This window comes from Amblyomma mixtum, chromosome 8 (genome assembly GCF_055824585.1).
Source record: "Amblyomma mixtum isolate Tamu chromosome 8, ASM5582458v1, whole genome shotgun sequence".
Classification (NCBI taxonomy): Eukaryota; Metazoa; Arthropoda; class Arachnida; order Ixodida; family Ixodidae; genus Amblyomma; species Amblyomma mixtum.
This window is the reverse complement of record NC_143019.1, coordinates 55,469,225-55,488,313: the sequence shown is the minus strand read 5'-3', so window position 1 is coordinate 55,488,313 and position 19,089 is coordinate 55,469,225. Positions and strand designations below refer to the sequence as shown.

General features: G+C 46.1%; 2 protein-coding genes across 3 annotated transcripts; one reads left to right on the top strand and one right to left on the bottom strand.

Annotated features, from left to right (window-relative positions):
- Positions 1-666: 666 nt before the first annotated feature.
- Trs20 (trafficking protein particle complex subunit 2) lies at positions 667-2,055 on the bottom strand. The gene is made up of 4 exons (XM_089558095.1): positions 1,697-2,055; positions 1,483-1,627; positions 1,021-1,106; positions 667-935 (listed from the first exon to the last, which is right to left on the bottom strand). Exons 1-4 carry the CDS (start codon positions 1,787-1,789, stop codon positions 837-839), a joined length of 423 nt encoding a protein of 140 aa, XP_089414221.1. The 5' UTR covers positions 1,790-2,055; the 3' UTR covers positions 667-836.
- Positions 2,056-2,157: 102 nt separating this feature from the next.
- Positions 2,158-17,479, top strand: LOC149332495 (integral membrane protein GPR180). Of its 2 annotated transcripts, none has more exons than XM_089558094.1 (7): positions 2,158-2,839; positions 4,857-5,031; positions 7,165-7,398; positions 8,961-9,098; positions 9,541-9,796; positions 13,236-13,399; positions 16,079-17,479. In XM_089558094.1, the coding sequence occupies exons 1-7, from the start codon at positions 2,367-2,369 to the stop codon at positions 16,112-16,114; spliced, it is 1,476 nt and encodes a 491-aa protein (XP_089414220.1). In that variant the 5' UTR covers positions 2,158-2,366; the 3' UTR covers positions 16,115-17,479. The 2 variants fall into 2 exon arrangements, 1 of the variants encoding a protein (XP_089414220.1); XR_016285225.1 differs by having other exon boundaries at positions 2,159-2,839; positions 13,236-13,618.
- Positions 17,480-19,089: the final 1,610 nt, after the last annotated feature.

Here is a 19,089-nt window from a genome sequence, read left to right as displayed (position 1 = left end):
GATTTGGTTTTAGTATACTCAAGGATTACTTCTGGAACACATTAAAAACAAACAAAGTTTAGAATATGTAATAATTCTATCTTAAAGGCTGCTTTGACAATTGATTTAAGCTTATGAAGAGGGCTTGAATGTGGCGAAACACAGCTGGATGTTGTCTGTAGGCCACTATGACATGAAACAAGGAGTTCTGTTTAATTGGTTGACTTCTCATGCCTTGTCAAACGTTTTCTTGGGCTCACCTGATCACTAGTTGCTTTCCCAGCACACACAGCATGCCCTATGTCTTCACAATTGAAACTAACTAGAAATAACATACTTTCAATAACCTTTTAATAACTCTATGTGGCAGTTCATTCTTCTAAATGCACAGCACTCTGCATGCACACGTAATGTGTAAGTTTTGTAAAACAAAGCCATTCTTTAATCTTTCTCACTGTATTTGTTAGTAAAGAAAATTTTGGTAACCTCTTGTAGCATGTAGGTGTTGCATAGGTGTCGAAGAAATTGCTGCCAGATTTTAACAAGAATGGTATACCTGCTGCCCCCCCTCTTACACACCGTAAAAGCGAGAAGGAGGGAAGAGTCTCCCTTGGGTTCAAGAGAAGTGACACTCTTCAGCTGAACACACATTGGTGCCTTAGTTTACTAAGGCCAATTCAAGAAGCACTCGCCTTGGAAATCAAATTTATTCTCCTACAAACATGGTCACAACATGTACACAACATCGAAAATGGCCCTCTTAACCAGTCTTGCATTTGCAAACCAAGTGTGGCACACAGATCACAAGCATACTTCTCGAGCTGGGCTTCCTCAATTCTTGGATCGAGGGGAGCTGCTTAGCCCGTCAGGTACTTCCTGCCATAGAACTTGGCCTTCTCATCAAACGTTGCAGACTTGATGGGGGTGTTGTGTTCATAGAATGGGTTCAGGGCATACTGAAAGACAAAAGCACGTAAACAGCAGTTTATGACCTGTCCTCACCAAATACCCTGTCAAAACGAAATCCAGCATGTTTCATACCTTCACATAGAAATCGTACATCTCCGTGCAGAAGTTCTTGATGCCATCCTCATTCTTCACGTCGTGCAGGACCAGGAAACGCATTCCTTGTGACACACGTCAAGGCAAAGTGACAGCATAAGTCTAATAAAAGAGAAACTCCAGCTGACCAGCAAACTTTTTGAGCACGTGTTCTTACACTATCTGCAACAAGGCTGCGCAATAAAAATATATGTGATGTCGGTTTACTATTATGACGTTTTCACCTCAACTATTGCTGTAGTTAGGATGTCAACGCGGCAGGCTAATATTAAACAATGTTGGGTTCAACTTGTCCTCACCCCCACTTCAATCTAAATTAGATATTCAAGTGAATGACTACAGCTACTCAAAAAAGAGTCCATAGCATTCCTCTTCATTCATTTGACTCAATGGAGTGAAACGCCTCGACAAGTGAAGTGGGTTAAACGGTAGTAAGGATACGGTTCGCAGTGACGAAAGCAGACACAAACCACTCGTTGAACTTGTCCACAACCTTCAAGTACATGTTGTTCGTGGCCCACATGCACTCGTCAACCAGGTCGAGGGCGGCGTGAGCAATGAACTGGCTTAGATACCGGTGGTCTTCCTGAAAGTCGCAGAAACCGCAAATCGTCAGACACCGCTGCGCTCTGTAGAGGAGGACATTCAAGCTTACCTTATTTGCTTGCTTATTGGCGGGGTGAAACTCCATTTCGTAGACAGGGTTGTCGAAGTGTCCCACGATCACAAAATAATAGGACCCAGACATCGTCGCGCAGGTCAACCAGCCACGACTAACACAAATGTCACCAAAGCGCGCAAGTTCTTCACTACTATGATGGATTTCACATAAACTAGTTTAGTGGAGTGTTCCCTCTCCGCTACACTGCATACATAACGGCTGGCTAGAAATATGATAAAACCACTCGCAAAACAGAAACTGGAAAGCAATCGCGCACATGCAATAGTGGGAGCAGTGGGCCGATCCGACGACGCACAGTCAAAATGCAAACTCAACCAGTGGCTGGATCAAAATAACACAAAGCCAAACCAATCCAAAAACAAAAGTCGTATAAATCCAAGTCAATCCAAAGTGACTGCACATGCGCGCCGCCTGGCGGCAGCTTGGGAGGGCGCCGCAGCAGTCGTCTGGCTAAAGCCCCTGGCAGGAGCAAGCAGCTTGCTTCTGCTTGTCGGCCGGAGAGCCAGGGTGTGTTCGTGCGATGCTGTAGCAGTGAAAAGGACGCCAGAAGCGGGGAACTGTGCGACCATGTATGTTTCCTGGCATGTCGAGCTAGCGTAACGCGTGTAGACAAAAGCTTTACGCCCCTCCGTCCTCCCCACTCATGCATCTGTGCTCTATATTCGTCCTGCTCGCCGCGACGGCATGGAGTGCGCAGTCCCTCCACCTCCGGGGAACATTCCGCACGGGCCAGTTCTTCACCTTCCTCGCCAAGTTCGGCTTCAAGAAGACCGACCGGCATGACCACGAGAACACCCTGGGGTACATTTACGGCAACGTCAGCTCCCCGACGCACGCCGTCACCCACAGGGGCACGCTGGTCGTGGTGGATAGGGACCACTTCCTCGCCTACTACGGCAATCGGACGCGACCCGAGCGCGGCTCGGCCTGCGAGCTCATGTTCGCCGGCATCAACCAGGTCGCCTTTGACAGCAGCTGCAACCCGAACGGCACGCAGGACTTCCTCCGCAACATACCGTGCGCTGCGGGCAAGCTGTGCGAGGACGAGGATAAGCCGAGCCGCGTCGTCGCCGGCAATCAGTTCACCTACACCGTGCGCGATCTACACCAGGCGCGGTGAGCCTCGCTTCTCAGTAATCCCCGCGATTCATGACCGGCCCGGTCGTGGCAGCGGCGTGCGCTGACACGCGCGGTTCTCAATTGCTCTCCCGTGCTAATTAGCGCACGCGCGTGCGCACCTGGCTGCAAATTTATCTGGCCTGTAAACAACCCGTAACTGCCCCCGCGGTTACGAAAGACGGCTTCCGCGCACTGCCCCCCCACCGCTGCACGGTGTGTGGAAAGGAGGTGGGGGATCGCAGGCCGCAGCGATGTGTGTGTGTGTGCGTGGAAAAAATTCGCATCATCCAGCGGAAGCGCTTGTGAAAACTGACGCGCGTAGCGGCGGTCTTTGACTCAATCGGCGCGCTCGATAACAGAGGTGACGCGGCTGTGACGGTTGTTGCCGATCTATTTTTTTTTTTTTTTCTGCTATCAGCGTGCCCGCGTTATCGCCCTCACGCCTACCTACCGGCGATCCAGACAGGTTGGCCCCATAGCCTACTAGCGCGGGGCGATGAACAGAGGAAAAAAAGAGAAGCACGCGTTCGGCGTGCTTTCAATTTCACTTCGGAACCAGGAAGCGCGGTAAAAACAGGCGCGCGCTCTCCTGCGAGCCGCATTGCAGCAACAGGTAGTACTTGATCGCCGATTCTGGGTCAGTCCGAGCGGGCCCGGCTGCAGCGACCACTCGCAAGTGGTCTAGGTGGGGCGGAAATAAAAGCGAAATTGGCGTATCTGCGGGGACCGTCCGTGTATATTTAGACTGGTTGCGCGCGTAACACGTAGTACAGCAACCGTTACACACAGGAGAGTACCACTGTAGCCAGAGCGGCTTACTACACCACTATCGCCGATGCGTATATGTACTTGTAGTACGACGTGAGGTCGTGCTCGCGGAAAGGCAGTTCACTGTTCCTTTTATCTCGTGTTTTGTGCGCGGCCGTTACGACCTCTGTGCGCGCATAGCTGAACGATAAGCCATGTGTGGGAAGAGAGCTGGGTTATATGTGGAGGGCCGCAACGGGTTTGGGCGCGAACTTCGCGCGCTTCTATTTAAAGGCCGCCTTTTTGCGAAGTTGCTTCTCGCCTTTCGAGGAGCAGTGTGAATAGACATCCTTGCAGAGAGCTCCTCCATATACTAAGTTGTTCGATCGTGCTATTTTCAACTTTCCTTTTGCATACCTTGTTATGCACTAGGAACAGGGCCTGTAGAAGCGCCGAAGTGCAGCGCACTACGACAGCTTTGGGTTTTGCTTAACACGTGCACTGGATGATCTCGCGCAGAATATTGGGGCAAAAACTTTGGACTTCAGGACAGAAAGCATGATCGGAGCAGAGGTCATCTTTGTGAAGAGACATGCATTAGCCGCCTTAGGTTTGGAATCTGTAGTCGGAAGCAAGTCAAGAAAAAGGCGGCTTTTGCCCATCAGAGAGACCCCCTTCGAGCCAATGGCATCAGCCGGTTATCATTTGAGCCACTATACCTGACAATGCGGGGAGAGGACTACCCCCTTTCATCTTCCACTCCCTGTATTGTCACGCTAGCAGGTTCATGAGAATTAGCTGACACTAATGACTGGAAGGGGGTCCTTTGACATGGAAAAGCCGCTTTTTTTTTTACTCGTATCCGGCTACAGCACAGAAGTTAAAGTGCTTTATACCAACAGAAAAAAAAAAACATGCAGTCACGGACAAAATAAAAATCTTATTCTCGTAGTGTTCACTGTTAATGAATCCCTAATTTAAGATGTACTTCCCAGTTGATTTTTCATTTCTACAAACCTCCTTGCAAGGTGAATGTGCCACAGTTATTGATTGTAAATGGAATGCATTTTGTCAAGTTTGTTTTTCATGTCAAGCATGCATTAATTTAAGCCGTGGCTGTGCCTGGTTCCTATGTCACTCTTCAATATCTATTATTTGACCGGGAAACAAGCTTGATGTGCATCTTATCGCGTGATTTATTTTTATCAGATGCTGTCTTTCGTCACTGTAAGTACAGCTTGGCGTATTTACACACTTCCCCTTGTAGGTTTTGGTATGTCAGCATGGTGTCCTGCTACCGGGAAGGTGAAGGCAAGAGTTGCAAGTGGAAGGACTCCATCGATGAAGACATTGAAATTGCCTACGACATCTGGCTTGTAAACGGCAACCCAGCTGCACAGTCGCACAATGTCTTTGAATACCAGTTTTCCTTTGAGCAGCAGGTACGTCGAATTTGCACCGGTACCATAACTATAGTTATAACCACTAAGCAAATTACCATTACTAGAACCATGAAGGATGCGTTTACCAGAATCGTGAAAGACGCTGTCATGAGTTAATCATCGGGAAAAGTTTATGGAGACTTGGGCGTGCGGGAAAAAACTTATTTTGACGCCATCATACAAGACATTAGCCTAAAATGTCTGCAAAATATGAGGGTACTTACATGCTGCGTTTCGTGGTATCACTGCCAGGGAACTCGGATACAAGGCAGCACTACAATAAATTTGTTTATGAGCATATGCGTCTTGCAGACTTCCACTGCAGATGGTACTTTGCTCTTTTCATATGTAACAGTTCTTTCCTGAGCCTTTCGTCTTTTCTTAATTTGGTTTCTCTTCTAGTTAAAACCAAAGCAATGGGAACAAAAGACAACGCAGCTACGCACTGCTCGTGTTTCAATTTTACATAATCATGCTTTAGCAAACCCACATTCCCAGCGCTAAAGAGCTGTCAAGTTCAGATATAGAGAACACACATGACATCTTGTTAACTTTAGTGCCAAAAATCTGAAGATGTTAAGTAGTAGACAATACGCAACGAAGTTTGATATTGCATCACCTTTCTGAAAAGCACTGTTCTACTCCATCTAAGCCATATTTAAGTGCAGTGACGGATGTTTTATATTAAAAGAATATGGAAGTTCTTTTAGAGCAGTGAGCGTAGCCAGAGTTGGTTGACTACATAAACTTCAAGTGAAAAGAATCGGGTAGCTTCTAAGCATCACAAAGCCATTCGGTGTGCAGACATTCATGCCAGCATGCAGACACACTCAGATTTGTCCAAATGTTAGTGCTGGCAGGACTTTTGCTGTATTTCATATTGTTTCATATCCATGTTTTTGTGGACGAGTTGTGTGTAATGTTGTTTGCATGCCTCCATCCCTTGAAATTCTCTTGCATTCAAGGGCAGTTCACTTGTGAATCAGCTTGCTTATGCAGTGGATTATTGTTAATTTGAATGCACTTATCATTTCATTTTCAAGCTCACTTGAACCGATGCTTTTTCCAATTAACATCGTGTATTAAAAAGGTTCCCCTTAATTGAGCTTCACATATTTCGAACATATTTTCAATCACATTTGAGTTCGAATTTTTGAAATTTTTGCAGTATTTCTTTGGGGGAGAAATTCTAGAGGCCCGTGTACTGTGCGATGTCAGTGCACGTTAAAGAACACCAGGTGGTCGAAATTTCCGGAGCCCTCCACTACGGCGTCTCTCATAGCCTTAGTCGCTTTGGGACGTTAAACCCCATAAACCAACCAACCAACCATCATCAGGTTGTAGTTGTTTAAAAATGGGATGACTTTAGTTGAGGCCAACTCAGTTTAATCTTTGTTCCCAGGAAAAATTGATCACCTGGCTCCTTGAGACTATGTTGACTACCGTTTGGTCATGAAATACACATTTATTGCTGAAACAATTAGATTTAAAAGTGGAGTTCTTTTTCTTGCCACGCAGTTGAAACTTGTGATGCTAAAACCAAAAAGGCCACCTCGAAAGATCACCATTCGGAAACGAATAGTGATGTAGCCTGGCCTCAGATGTCTGCATTCTTAAACCTGCATCAACATTATTGCACTTTGGTTCAGTTTGGTTGAAAAAACGGTCCACAGTGGCGCAACGTGTATTTAATTTCATTGCCTTTCCTGGCTTATAGGAGCTAAGTTTTTAGTGAAAGAAACATTTTTGTCATTAGATCGCTGTAATCAGTTGACAAAGGCCAACTTCAATTTGTCCACAGTGTCCACACAACCACATAAGCAAAGGTGGTTGCCACTGGTTTCCTCTATGTGATGCCAGTACCTTTTTTCCCCGCCGCCACGGTGGCTCAGTGGTTATGGTGCTCGGCTGCTGACCCGAAAGACGTGGGTTCGATCCCAGCTGTGGCGGTTGAATTTCTTTGGAGGAGAAATTCTGGAGGCCCGTGTACTGTGCGATGTCAGTGCACGCTAAAGAACCCCAGGTGGTCGGAATTTCCGGAGCCCTCCACTACGGCGTCCCTCATAGCCTGAGTCGCTTTGGGACGTTAATATAAACCTAACCTAACCTTTTCTCCCCACGTTTTCTGAGCAGGGCAGCCTGGAGAGGGTGCTCCTGTTTTTCCTCCTCTACCTGGTCCTGGCGGGGCTGCAGGTTTACGCCGTCATGCGGCAGAAGCACCTGGTCACGCGACTCTTCACGGCCGCGCTCACCCTGCAACTCCTCTCGTTCCTCTGGACAATCACGCACCTGGCATTCTTCGCCTGGGATGGGGACGGTGTCCCGTCGCTCGGGATTGTCGGCGACGTCAGCTACATGCTCTCGCAGGTCTGGCGCACAGTCTTGTTATGCCAAGAAACGCTTGTGCGTACAGTCGCGAGCAAAAAATATTAGCACAGATCATTGGGGATCAGTATTTGTATATCTCACCACGTGGCGCTGCGGTACGCAGACCTGCCTAACGGGCCGTTTCCATGTTTGCAGCGTAGGGGGGGACGGCATGAAGTAAGCTTTATCAAGCGTGCACCGCCCGAGCGTTGAAGTGCCGACCCTACGTGACTGTGCTTGCGGCATTTATTTTGGCTCGGTTATCATGAGCAAAGATGGCCTCTTTTTATTACTTTTTTTTATGTCCGCGATGGTTTGTCAAAAGGAACTCGCGGGAACAATAGATGATAGCGCTGCTTTTAGCCAGTAATTTTGCTGTCCGTGGCAGTCCGCTGAACCCCCCTAATACTGTAGAATGGGAACGGCCCGGCACTCTCGTTATCAGCCTCTTCGGCACCCGCAGCGCCACGCGTTGTCATTCCGGCGCTCCGGTGTTCCGTCATGTGTGCTAATCTTTTTTACCCGCGACTGTACTTGTGAAGGCCTTTCGTGGCTTGTCGGGGGGGGGGAGGAGAACAGTGAAAACGTGATTAATGTCACAAACAGGCTGTGCAAGACGTCGGAACAAAGGCAGAAAATGGACATGCAGAGTGTTGTGTCTGGTCATTCTGTGCGCCTTTCCTGTCCATCTATTTTCTGTTTTATTTCCAGCCTGCGCTGCAAATTAGTGGAATGCTTGATAGTCGATGCTAGTGAAAAGTATGATTTCTACACTAGTGTGAAAAAGAGCGTGGGTTTGATAACTACACTGGAATAAACTGTTCTTGAAACTTGTGGGAAATTTAATATGGGGAGCAGTTTCGATTCGATAGCATTAGCACTCCCATATTGGAAAAATCTGGCTGTCTGAAACCTTGGTTGGCATGTGGCAAATTGGAGAGAAGGAAATCCTCCTTTCCACCTTCAGAGGAGAGGGAAGGTGAGAGGTGACCAGTGGAAAAGTGGAGAGAGTGGGTCCCCTATCCACTTTCTGGGGAGAGGGAAAGTGGGAGACCGAAGACGAAGAGAGGGTAGAAGGTGGCAGACGGGGGAGAGTGGAGGTGGTTTGGTGTCATATGTACTGTGATTGCTGGATTTTATCAGGGGAGTAGGGAGGTGGTTAGGTGTCACACTGTGATTGCTGGATTGGATCGGGAGAGCGGAGTGGGAGTACAGCGTGTCATTTGTTGATTGATGGACTGGATCATGCCAGCAGCTTGTACGGTCTGAACCCAGATCGGCAGTGGCCGCAGCTGCTCCATTCAGGGGGAACACTAATGCTAAATGCATGCTCTGCCGCATCAGTCGCATTGATCGTCTGTAACTTTTTTGTGCTAATGTGGCCTCTCTGTCTAGTTTTTAGATGTGTGAAAATTATGTGGTGAATGGATATGTGGCGATAGAGATCTTCTGGGTTCAGAAGTGTGCAGTATCTATGCTTTGAATGGCTATTCTTGTGATGTGCTTTGCGGTTCATATCAGACACAAACACCTCTGTTCATTTTCCCTTCTATCTCATGCAGTCACTATTTATGCTGCTCCTGCTGCTCCTAGCAAAAGGCTGGGCGATCACACGTACGGAGCTGACGTGGAAGCCAGTGTTGTTCTGCATTTGGCTAGTCTACAGCTGTATCCAAATCCTCCTCTACGTCTGGAACATGGTGAGAGTCCGACCGGCCCATTTTGCAGCTTGGGCCATTCTCGGTTACCCCACTGTGCATGTTAATTGCTGCGTGCGCATGCAGTAGTGCATGTTTCTTTGCAATGCTTTTGGTACTCGAAAGGTAGAGCACACATAGGAAATCATATGGATAAGCGACATTTGTGCCAGAGCTAGTGAAACGGAGATGAATTGTCTCTGGCAAGGATAAATCCAAAGTTTTGAATTGGTATCTCCTGTATTAGTGGACAGAATCTGGCCTGTTGTGAATCTGGCAGAGCAACAAAGCTCTACCAAACTTTCCTGCTAATTTTGATTGCGTAGCTTTTTTTTTTTCTAGTCCGGCTATAACAGCTGGCGGTGTAAAAATGTATTCCAGGTTTTCCTTTTATACTAAAAAAATATAAGGGACTTGCCCCTCATTGCTGTGTGGCTCTGTGCAGACGGAGGTGGACGTAATCGAGGAGATCGACGAATACCAGACGTACCCGGGCTGGATCTCACTCTGCTTCCGGCTGGTGGTGACGGCGTGGTTCCTGACCGAGCTGCGATCGACCATGATGGACGAGAACGACCACCGCAAGCTGCGCTTCTACCTCCACTTCGGAGCAGGACTGCTGTGCTGGTTCGTCTATCTGCCCGTGGTAGCACTCATCGCCCTCCAGGTGTCAGCACTGTGGAGGCAGAAGTTCATACTAGGTGAGTTATTGTGTGGAGTTGTGTAGTTGTATGGGTTATGAAACCTGTGCTTTCAGTCTAGTTATCTCTTGCAGGCTGTTGATAACTGTGTGGAGGGCCTTAGAAATTACAGGACTGGAAAAAATGTGTCCTATTGTGCTTAAGATAACTTTTTAATACACTGCTGCTTTTCTGTTTTATTTTTTTGTAAACTGCAGTGTCAAATGTCAGAGCAGAGAGCCACCATAAGTTTTGTGTGCGCATGTGGCAGTAACGCACATGCTGCTCTGGTGAATCTCTGAACCCTAACAGTTTACATTCACCCACAGCAAATGACTGGGCAGTGGAGGTGTGACTGTTTGTGGGCACCAATAACTTGTGATCTGTTCCTTGACATCGTAGGGCACTCTGAAACTTAAACTCTGGAAGAAACACAGAGCTGTAATCTGTTATTTAACTCGCACTTAGGAGTATCTTCTCCCATTGTGTTGTTTCTAAATGCCCTGTGCATCCTTATCACCAAAAGAGAGAGAGAGTGAAGCGGAAAATTTTGTGTCTGCACCCATTTTGGTGAAGTTCCGACTGCATCTGCTATGAAGGGCACCCTGCCACTTTCAGGCAGGCCTGAGTAGTTGGTTTGTCACAGGCAATGCAACTTTGAGCTTCCAAAGGATCGACTAATCAGTATGCTGAATTTTCAAAACACACGAAGTTTCAAGGGCAGTTTTGTGACTGGTGTAATTTAAAAAAAAGCTCTAGTTACTGTGCACTCAGAAATTTCAAAATGACACTTTCAGGAAGGACATGGTTCATTAGGAATAAAATTTGCCAAAAGGAACAAGATTCGTGGAGCCTGTTTCAGCATCTTTAATACCGTTGTATAACGTTTATGCGAGTTGAAACCTATATAAGAGGGGCACTTTTTGTAGGCAAATTTTGGCTGCTTGAAAATTCACACAAGCAAGATCTTGGCCTTAAGAAGTATGCAAGTACAATTGCAATTTTTTATATTTGGAATACAGATCACCATTTGAAGCATATTAGAATTAGACTTCTGAATTTTATTTATGCATGAAGAGTTCTTATTTTGCTCTTGATAGAACTTGTGATTTTTACATTTCACAGAATCAGCTTTAATGTGCTTCTAAATCATTTGTAATGTCATTATCAAAATGTGCTTCATGCATTCTATTTTTGATGCTTTGTAGTGTACTATGCAGGGTGTTTTACCTAAGACTGTTAGTAATTAAAAAGAATAGGCTTTCTGAGTTTCTGAGAGTGCACTTTCTTCAATATAGCATTGCCAGCGGTTGTGTGCATCGGAATGCAGCTATGAAGTGTAGATACCAGGCTGGCAGTTAATATATAATAGGTAACTTTTTAACTGTTAAAGTTAGGCACGTATTTCATTTAGAGGTTTATAGCTTACCATACCACCCATATTTTTGAAAACGATGCTCGTTGCCACTGACGCGCGCAAGGAATTTTGGGCCTGCGCACGGGCGAAACCGAAATTGCATGGCTGGTGGCACAATGCAGTCGTGCCTACAAGCACATGTCACACAGTAGCGCAGGTGTCACATGCTCTCTTCGCACTCGCCCTTCCCAACTGGGCACTACAAAAGGAGCACATGACACTGTGACGTGTTAAAGCATGCACTTCAAAGATCATGAAACAACTAGCACCTGAAACAAGTCTTAGCTGTGGTTCAAACCAGCTGAACCTAGTAAGACTAGCAAAAGCTCTGTTACGCAAGGTTAGACATGGTTTAGCTTTGATTAAACTTTACTGCATATCAATCGTTTGGCCTGGGACTTTCTTTATTAAAGTGAAGCTTGCGATCTGTGACCCCACATGCTTTTATATAGCGAATGGTGCATCACGCGATTTCCGGCAGTTGCGAGAGTGCCGTCGGCTCCACATACACAGCTGTGGTGAGGTGCAAAGAGTCACGTGATTCAATAGTTGCGAGGCGAGTGAGCACCGTCGGCTCAACACACACAGCTGTGGCGAGGCGTGGAGAGTCACGTGGGATGACGTCATCAGAGCCAAGCCTCCGCTCCTCCTGGTTTGCAGGTCAAATGTCATCGCCACCTGACCTTCAGCTTTTGTAGGGGAAGAGTAGTGCTCTCGCTCTAAAATGTGTTGGCCTGAAACATAGTAGCCAAATATAGCGCATGAAAAAAGTTCAAGGGGACACCTAATTACCTAATGTGTTCGCGATGCGGTAGTATTAGTAGCTGCTGATGCCTTTACCGGAAGTGAGATCACTTCCCTCCAGCCAGTGGGCGAATCCGCCTTTTTACAAAATGTGGCGCCCTCTGGGGAGTAGAGACGCAGGCTGGTTCCACGAGGAGCCAGCTGGCGCCATCTGTCGCATGCGCCTGTCACTAAGGTGAACTGCGCATAGTGCTGTAGGAGCTGGCGTTTTTTTTTAACCAATGGAGTAGAAGGAAAAGAGGCACGCAGACCGGCCTTGTGAAAAAAGGCGGATTATATGACCGGTGGCACATTTTTTTCCTGATGGGGCATTTAATGCTATCAGGTCAGCATTCTATGCCGTTGTCTGACACGTCTTTTATTTACTTTCCACAAGCGCAGCTTGAAATCTGCAAAGCTTTGTGCCTCTCGCAATCGTTTTGCATTCACAGAACACCTTAAACACCCCGCAATGGCCCTCTGCTTGCCTGAGAAGCTGTCGGTGGGAGGGAGGCTTCAGCCAGAAGGGAGCGTGCTTGGAGCAGGCTGAGTTGGGGCACACGTACACTTCTGGACCAATTTCGCGGTGGCCGCTTTAATCCTACAAAATCACCGTCTGTTGGAATCTTTATGCAAAGAAAAATCCGGATTACAGAAACAAAAGCCTCTGAGCAAACCCGTGCAACTGCGTTCCATCTCTCGCTGCATAGTTTCGTTTTTGCACACCTTCAGGTGTTTGCGCTGGCATCAAAATGTCCTTAGAACTGCACCAGTAACGGCGATCCCAATCACGCCGGCGAAAGCATGCGGGGCATTGGCACGGGGAAACATGCTGGAAGCCGCCAAACACCGCAGCTGTCAAGAGCCGGTAGAGTGTAGAGACAGTCCTGCTTTGGCTGGCCACCCATCGCCGTGTCATGCGCGCTGATCGTAGGCTGTCAGAATGCTGGCACGGAGTAAAGCACTACTACTGCAAGGTGAACATTTGCGACGTACCATGCAGAATTATGATTTATGTGACAGCCGAGTTTGTTTTGCATAGATTTTTATGGAAGCTACACTGGGACTGGCTCATGACGATATGACAGCTGGGAAAATGCAGCACCCACGAAATAACAGCAGGGTTCTGGTATATGTACACGAAAAAAAAGGAAAAAGCTGCGATTTGTGCAATGGCCCATCATTTTGCTTTCAGTGCTTAGCAACATGCTCCTTGTCACCCTCTTCCCATTGTCTCACGGTCCTCATCTTTCCCCGCAGGCATAAGTTCCTGTGCTGACTTCCTGGCTTACGCCATCATCACGCACCTTCTGTGGCCCACGCGAAGCCAGCAGTACTTTCAGCTCCAGTCCGAGCTCGACCCGGGAGACGAGCTCGAGGAGCTCAATGAGGCACCACACAACGTCCAGGCCAACTGCCGAAAGGTTTGACGAGATTGCAGCATTGCAAGCTCTCTTCGCCTGCTCTGCTCGTGAACGTGGCTGAAGCACGCACTCCGCGCACAGTCGCTGCAGCACCTGTCGACACCTGTCTACCTGCATCGCCCCTGCCTGCTTTGCTGTTGGTGCCCGCTGCTCCCCGTGCATGATGCGTGGTGATGCATGATGCGTGCGGCTACCACTTGGCTGTAAACCCGCACCTCGGTACGCCGCTTCATCATTGCTATAAAGCAGATGTTCTGGCTTCCTTGTGTTTTAGATCTTGGGGAGCCCCATCTGTGTTGGGAGATAAGCACCCCACTCGCTTGACTGTGACCGCCCTGTGTCAAGCGAGATCTTTGTCTTGACCCAAACTCCTGTTCTCGCGTTTGGTTGAGATTCCCTTGTCAGGCAACCACTGCACCAGTTTTCACTGTTGCATTGAAAAAAAATTAAAGTTAGTGACTGGTGGAAGTAGGATTTCGATTCAGGCCCCTGCATAATCATATATAACAAAGAAATAGTGAGCGTGGAATGAATCGAAGCATCATTTTTACAGTGCTGTAGCTTGCATGGCTACATCAGCGATGACATCAGGATCTAAAATTTGTGTCGATGTCAGGCCGCTGTGCTAAAGAGTCTTTTGTGGTGCTCTCATTACCTCCTGAACCATCTTAAGTACAGTGTAATTTGTGGTGTCAGTTGGTCCGCTTGAAAGGTTGACTCTTGCGGTTCACAGAACTGACACGCGCTTTCCTTGCTTGGAACTTTTATGAGTGAAGCTTCAGTACTTTCAAATTTTCAGCAACATTCGTGAATATGTGAAGGGCATGGTTTGAAGTGCTGTTTCTCTCAGTCATGATCTATTTCGCAATGTATTTTTGTACAGTCTGTCTCACGCAAATTGGTCTAGTGGTTGCTTGGTGGGATGGAGTGCTTCCCTGTGCATTTGAACAGAAAAAAAAAAAGCGAGTTTCACCCTACATAAAGCTCCCTAGGTGTTCCTTGCTTGTCTGTCTGGCTTTTTCACTGGCAAGCTCTCGGTAGGCCACTTCCAACATTGTACCTATTTGCTAAGTGGTGGCTGTTGCAGTGGTAAAATGTTCTTTGTACAGTCCAAAAAGTTGACTGGAATGTTAATAGTAATCTTGTGAACGTAATCATTAACTTTGCATCTGAGCACAGGGACACTTTCAGGCTGGGCAGTAGCCCGAGACAAGTTGCTGCCGCGCTCGACTTTTCCTCCGCAAGAATTATATAGACATGTTTATCTCATGTTGTTCGGTTTAGCCTTTCCAAGCGGGTCAACGATGATGCATGTAACATATGCATTTTGCACTTCTTTCAGTTTGGCAGTGATTACTTTTACTTTAACTCTGCGCTTATTTGTGTTTTTAGGAATTTTATTGTTGTTTTTCTGCTCTGTTAATTTTTTTCTTTAGCAGCACTTTGTAAAGATGGCCCTAGTACATCTAGCACATGCACGACCACTTTATTATACACCTGTCACTTATGCACATTCCTTCGAAGATTTGTTAGGGGCACTGACCCCAGTGTTGTGATGTTTGCCAATCTACAGCGATATTTAGAGTTATCTGCATGCAGCGAGGTGAAGCATGCGATTTTGAATGAATGGAAGCACGTGTTTTGTGTGTAACCAGCCAAATAAGGGATGATACTGCTCAGTATTTGTGCGTGTGGAAAAAGGCATTCACTACGTGTCTCATATTGTGAATATTGCTTGTTCCACCCACCATAAAATTTACGTCAAAGCATTTGGCACATGCACTGTGCATGTTGCATGCAGTGTACATTTTTTATGATTGACTTCTTTTGCGCCTTTCAGTATTCGTGTGTTGAAGTAACCTTATTAAGTTAATGCGGCTTGGTTACGTACCTCCTATTCCAAAGCAAGTCGAAATGTATATGCCTCCACTTACTTACAGCACCCTGTGTTTTTTCTATTTCTTTATGTTTAATGTTTTGATGTTCAGAAACTGTTGTATAGATTTGTTTGATACTAAGAGAAATGTATACTTGACCCCATTTGCATTATGCTTTTTGCCTGTTGTGCAACCAGCACCTATTGTTATTGCAATGCTTACTCGTGGCTTTTGTATTTGTTTTTTGTTTTGCAGGATTTAGAATGTAAGTAGGTATCGGCCATAGCATGACTGGTTTCTGTTTACGCTTTCCTTGGTGCACACAGTTTCTTCAAATGCATGTGTTAACACAAGGTGGCAATTTTTCTTTGCTGCTGTTCGTTTCGTTTTTAAATGGCTTGAGTGAACCCGTAATCTGAGCGTAATGCCCTGCATTTGAATCTCTGTGCAAGGATAGTAGAAGTGTTGCTAGAGCTGCCATTATTCCGAGTTCCTGTACTGGCTTTTAAGGTTGTTTGTTCGGGTGAAAGTTCCAGCATGCTGACTTCGATACCATGTTTTGAGCAGACTTATAGTTCTCTGCCATCAGTGAACTTCCTTTAAGTACTGTTGGCCCCCAGAAATTGCACGATCCTGTCTAGGCTTTATATAAACGCCCAATTCACTTCGCAGTGAAATTCCCTCAAGTTATGTTTCAAGGTCTGGACTAATTGCACCTCTTTTCTCATTTTCCGGTTTCTGGCATGCACCCATATCTCCTCCGTTGTTTCTCGAACTTGCTTCTTTTTTTTCTCCTTTCCAGCAAATTAAGAGGAGTCACTCAAGCATCTTCTGTTAGAAGGAGACACCACTGTGAAGAGTGGTGCCGGGGCAACTATACGTGCTTCCTGATCGCGCATCATGGGGCTCTCGAAATGTCCAGTGCTTGCGCGTTCAAATTGTTCGCTGTATACGTAGCATTGCATCAGCTGCACTGAGTACTTATGTACAGGCTCGCTTAATCCAGGCATTGTCTTTTCCGACAGCAGTACCGTACAAGATTGAAACGGCCGCTCTGGCTCCATGGGTCACGTTTCCCATGTTTGAATGATGCGAGTGTGCTTCTCGTTAGTAGGTCGTGAAAGTACGATATCCTTTGCTAGGGTGTGCGCTTTGAGTCTAAGCAGAACGGGGCAATTTGTATCTGATTGAATAATGGCTAACATGTATCGGCAAGCACTGCAAATGCGCAGTTCTGAACAGCTTCCGGTGCCAAATTAAAGCAAAAAGTTTGCTTAACATGATGCGCTTTGCACTCTTAAAGTCACTAGCCACGTGTCTGAGTACCCTGAGTTAGATTAACATGACAAAAAACTGGTACTAGCAAAGACTATGTGCAGTCGAATCTCAACGTGCCTGTGCAACAAGAAACGACCATGACGTGATCTGCGTGCGTTAATGAATTTTTTTGTTTATTTCTCCTGTAAAGACTGCATTGTCCACTATCATCAAGATTCGTAACAAAAAAAAAGAAGCAACTTGTAATTGCTTAGCATGTCTGTACATTTAGTTATCTTCCGTTTTCTCATGAAAGATTGTCCAGTCTTCAAGACGAGAGAAAAGAAAGCAAAGGTTGGCGGTTTTGTTTGCCAGAGTGGTAGTTTAATCTTGTAGTAGGGTGTACATATTTGGCACGCCATCTTTATACCGCAGGATACTGTCTCTGGAGGTGTCAGTAGTTCTGGTGGAGCGGTGGTATTCTGCGACTAGTCAGCAACTTGTATCAAGGATGACTACTAGTTGACCAAGAGGCTGTGATTTTCTGTTCCTTTCTCATTTACTTTTTGTTCTGTTGTTTCGGGAATTGCTTGAGGGGCGGTGAAGCGAAGCAACGTGTACTCCTCTTAGCTTCTCTGTACCACATTCTCATTTGGTACCTGTACACTTGTAGTGAAGAGGCTTCTTCCGCGACTTTATTTTAATGAAACACCCTGCCAAAAATTAATAAAACAGCTGAGTTCAAAGCATGCTTTTTGATTTTTCTTGTGCATTTTGTGCGACCCCCGAATTATTGAGGATATGCATAATATCCAGAAATTGAGACATTGTTTCAAAGCGTCGAGCGAATCTAGGCCACAACATTCATTTCTTTCTTGTTAATTGCATGTATTGTCATAATCTACCCCTGGATTTAAGAAAAAAATAAAATGTTATGCAAGACTGACTGCTGCTTATTCATTATTGAACACTTGCATCATTTTTTTGACGGTGGCCATAGTTTCAGCATATTGAATCCACTTAACCTGCAATAATCTATCCAATCATGATTAACTAGTTCTTTGCAACTATGTTGCAAAAATGCACTTGTGAGCTAGCGTATGGACTGGCTGTCACCCGTCGGCTTAAAGTGTTCATCATCATCACCATTAGCCTGCCTATGCCCATTGCAGGGCAAAGGCCTCTCCCATGTCTCTCCAGTTAGCCCTACATTGCTGCACTGTGATTTACTGCTATTCAGTGTAGACACCAAATTTTTGCTTGTGTGTTTTCTTCTTTGTAATGACTAGCGCACACGGATTACTATGTAGTATTACCTTATGATCACTAAAAAAGTCTATAATTAAATTTCTCTCACGATATTTCGATTTTAATGGCTGTGATGTCAATGGTGAGTTTAGGTCATGCGAGGCATGAAAGAATTACAATATATTTGCTGATGCATCATTTGTTGCCATTCCAGCTCTTTGAGCAGGCTTGCTTAAGTGTTGTAGTCAATTAAAATGGTGTGTCAACTATTCAGTGTAGCTTTTTCCATGCCTCACTTGACCTATACTCACGTATGATGTTAAAGCCATTGTTTGGTTGTTGAAATCCAAACTGAAACAGCATGAGAGAAGTGTAATTATAAATTATTTAGCGGTCGTAGGCGGATACCATGTGTTAGTTCATGTACACTTATGTATTGTGCATCAATACAGAGAATACAAACATGCAACTAAAATTGGGTGTCTATATTTGTGGCTGCAAACTGAATCAATCATCCACAGATTTATTCATATGTGAGTTCATTCATACCTGCAAAGAAAGATTGCTCCTATCTGAGAACTGGTTTCCTATGGCTGTCTGTTTTCCATCTGGCATGGAACTTGACAAGGATAAACATAGACCTTTTCGAAACCATCCGGAAAACCGGGTTTTTGGGTTGTGGTGAGATCGTGGGGGAGCTGAAACCTCGACTCTTTCCTGTACAGTCGCGAGCAAAAAATATTAGCACAGATCACTGGCGATCAGAATTCGTATATCTCACCACGCGGCGCTGCGGTACGCAGAATTGCCTAACGGGCCGTTTCCATGTTTGCAGCCTAGGGGGGGACGGCAGGAAGTAAGCTTTATCAAGCGTGCACCACCCGAGCGTCGAAGTGCCGACCCTACGTGACTGTGCATGCGGCATTTATTTTGGCTCGGTTATCAAACAAAGATGGCTTCTTTTATTACTGTTTTTTTATGTCCGCGATGGTTTGTCAAAAGGAACCCGCGGGAACAATAGCTGATAGCGCTGCTTTTAGCCGGTAATTTCGCTGGTCCATGGCAGTCAACTTAACCCCCCTAATACCGTAGAATGGGAACGGCCCGGCACTCTCGTTATCAGCCTCTTCGCCACCCGCAGCGCCACGCGTTGTCATTCCAGCGCTCTGGTGTTCCGTCTCGTGTGCTAATCTTTTTTAACCCGTGACTGTACTGCAAGCAAAGCCCAGTGCCCAATATGGCAGCTTCCATCGACCTCTTTTTGAAAGTGTCTGTATAGGATGCTTGAGTTGTGTTAATGCATAAAGG